The following is a 2,930-nucleotide window of genomic DNA, read 5'->3' on the forward strand; positions in this document are numbered from 1 at the left end:
AAAATTTTTACTTTGTTTAGTGCAAAAAAAGTTTTTAAGGATGATTTAATTATTTTATTGTATATATTTTTTTTTTTTTAGTTGAGGCTTCGACAACTGAAGTCATTAGCCTGTGGAATTGTGGGGAGGGTACTGTAAGTTTTGAATACTTGTGTGTTTGTTTTGGCAGAATTTTTAAGTGTACACCCGTAGGTATCTGCCCTACCAGGGTGGGGGATGACCTCTCTTTCCGGACACCGTGACCGCCTGTGGCTGAGTTCGAACCGGCGACGGTGCGCATCGCAACCGATACCTTAGTCCACTCCGCCACTCCGTCCCACTATATTGTATACTATAAAACAATAATTAGGTAAACTTAAAATTAAAACAAAAATTGTTTATATTATTCATTATTATACTATTATTTTACGTATAGGTAAGTATATTACAAAAATTAAAAAGAAATTAGGTACCTAGTAAATTGATTGTTTTTATTTTTATAAACAATTATTATTAAAAATTACCTATTTCAAGTAAATATGCTTATATAAACATTTTAAATAAACATTTAGTAAATATTAATATTATCAATTTATGGATACCAACCTATATGTTTTTGAATTACAACAAAATAACAAAATCCATTTTGTCAAATCTTAACTCTAATTATAATATATAAGTATACAATACCTTAACACCAGCATACATTTTTATTATATCTTGAGGAAAAAAATTGTTTTCACAAACAAACTTAATTTTGTGTCACACTCACACACCTTAATTATTTTAATAATTTATAATTCAGACAAGGAATAAGAATGTTTTTGGAATACTAAAAACAGCGTACCAAAACTTTGGAAAATACTTTTTTAAATGTGCTACACTTTCTAGACATTTCAAAAAGACGTGTACGGTATAAAGAAGAAAAGTTGAGTAGTTATTTCAAAATATATGTTTTATTATCACTTTTTTTATCATCATTTACAAGTTTAATACACTTATAAGTTATAATCATGCGTATGTTCAATTATATTTGTTCAAAACTCTTTTTTTTATTTTTATATTAATTATTAATAGTTCTTGGGGAACTTCGATTTAGAATTATTATCCACCAGTCCGGGAAACATATATATTATTTTCAGCTTCACAATTTCTCCAACCACAAAAAGTCCGTAATAAAATCTATGTAACATATTATTTATTTAGGTTAATGATACAACTGATAGAAACAGTGCCGTCAAACAAAAACTATAAATTATTAAGGTTAAAGATTTTTTTAAAGGTTAGAAGAACAAAAGGATAAATACAGTTATATAATACAATTTATTAAATCAAAAGAGTAGGTATTTTTATAAACACCGCGAAAATGTGTAAAACGTACTAGTCACTATAATGTAGGTACTTACTATTACTGTACTATTATAGTATTATATCATATTAATATATTATTAAGTACATCAAACAGTACAAATACAGTCAAAAATCAAAATATACCACATATTCGTCGTCAATATCCAAATGATCTTTAATTTGATGATTTAGTTCCACTCGGTCAACGGTCTCGAACGATTTAACACATACAACCATAATAGCGTAAATATATAGTTAAAAATCTGGGCGAGCTAGAAATAACAAATTTAACATGTACTAACATAATTTATTATATTTACGAGGTTGAGTTAGGAAATACTTGGGGGGCTTTGGGAAGTTTTTTAGTGGAGAGGCCTAAATTCCTAAGGCCCTAATCGGCGTTATTTCTCCGATAGAATTTAATAAACTTGAAAATAGGTTCGTAGTAGAAAAATATGTCCAAGTGAGTAAGCGACCGTATTTAAACCACTGTCTCACGGACTAGATTACGCGCATGAGACGCTACATAGATACCCGGCTTTTAGATAACATTTACTAGGGTACCTACATGAATAGACGCGAAACGTGGCGTAAAATGGCTAAAAAACACTTAATAACTTAGTACTTACTTTATGACTTTAAAACGAAATTATTATTTGTTGACCCATCACCATTTCGGTCAATACCGGCGGTCCCCACCGGGCGTCATTAGTTTTTATTGCTGCTGTGCCCGACGGCGGGCGGGGGGGTAGTAGTTTGTGTACATCTTGCCATTTTGGTCAAACAGTATCATCGGTTCTTCGTCTTTTGAAAGACGAAAGTTGGACAGTCGCATGGCACACGACGTCATTGACGAACTCTTCAATTTGTTGTCGGACAACGCAGAAGTGGTCATGTAGTTATCGGTCAGCGATGGTTGGGCCGAATCATACAATATCCTATGCATATTTTTACTGTCGAATGAAGGATACGGTCGCTGTTCAGATGACAGAATTACAGGTTGACCGTCGGACGTCGGCTGCAATAACGGGTCAGACGACCAAATCCCGTCTCTACCATTGTTGCTATCGGACAACGACGAAACCCGATTGTGGCTGGTCTTTGGTAATAATAGTAGAGAAGTGGATGAGATCCAGTCACGTCTGTACGATGAATGCAGTCGCGTTGCGGAAAACGTCCAAGGACTGCAGGACGAAGCCGATGGTTGTGCAGTGGACTGCACGCCATCCAGGTTGGGCCTAGCTGGAAATAGCGAAGAGTATAATTTTATTATAATCATAGGTAGGATCTAATTATGATGTTACACCATTGATATTTTAAGTATAAAAGAAACTTAAAGATGTCAGTGCAATGCTTGTTTTCTATCTCTATAGTCTTTCCGACCTATTGGCAACATATAAAATATTTTCGTTCAGCAGAACCACCTTTTATTGATGGCTTTAGTATCAGAATGAATTTACTCTGATATTATAATACTTAATATATATATAATATATACTATATAATACTTGAAAATATTATCAACCTTATGCAGTTAAGAACATAACCTATCAGTGTTGCGAGTGGCAAACTGTGAGTTACATAGGCGCTAATAGGGGGGG

The 2,930-nt window shown here is 33.2% G+C and overlaps 1 protein-coding gene across 1 annotated transcript in view; it reads right to left on the reverse strand.

Annotated features, from left to right (window-relative positions):
* Positions 1 to 1,293: 1,293 nt before the first annotated feature.
* The window catches only part of LOC100573935, a 2,515-nt gene continuing 878 nt past the window's right edge, over positions 1,294 to 2,930 (reverse strand). Inside the window, exons 2-3 of the mRNA XM_003240551.4 lie at positions 1,959 to 2,571; positions 1,294 to 1,601 (exon numbers count right to left, since the gene is read on the reverse strand). Of these exons, the coding sequence (XP_003240599.1) occupies positions 2,045 to 2,571 (527 nt within the window). The 3' untranslated portion in view covers positions 1,294 to 1,601; positions 1,959 to 2,044. The remainder of the gene's footprint in view (positions 1,602 to 1,958; positions 2,572 to 2,930) is intronic.

Source organism: Acyrthosiphon pisum, chromosome X (genome assembly GCF_005508785.2).
Source record: "Acyrthosiphon pisum isolate AL4f chromosome X, pea_aphid_22Mar2018_4r6ur, whole genome shotgun sequence".
Lineage (NCBI taxonomy): Eukaryota > Metazoa > Arthropoda > Insecta > Hemiptera > Aphididae > Acyrthosiphon > Acyrthosiphon pisum.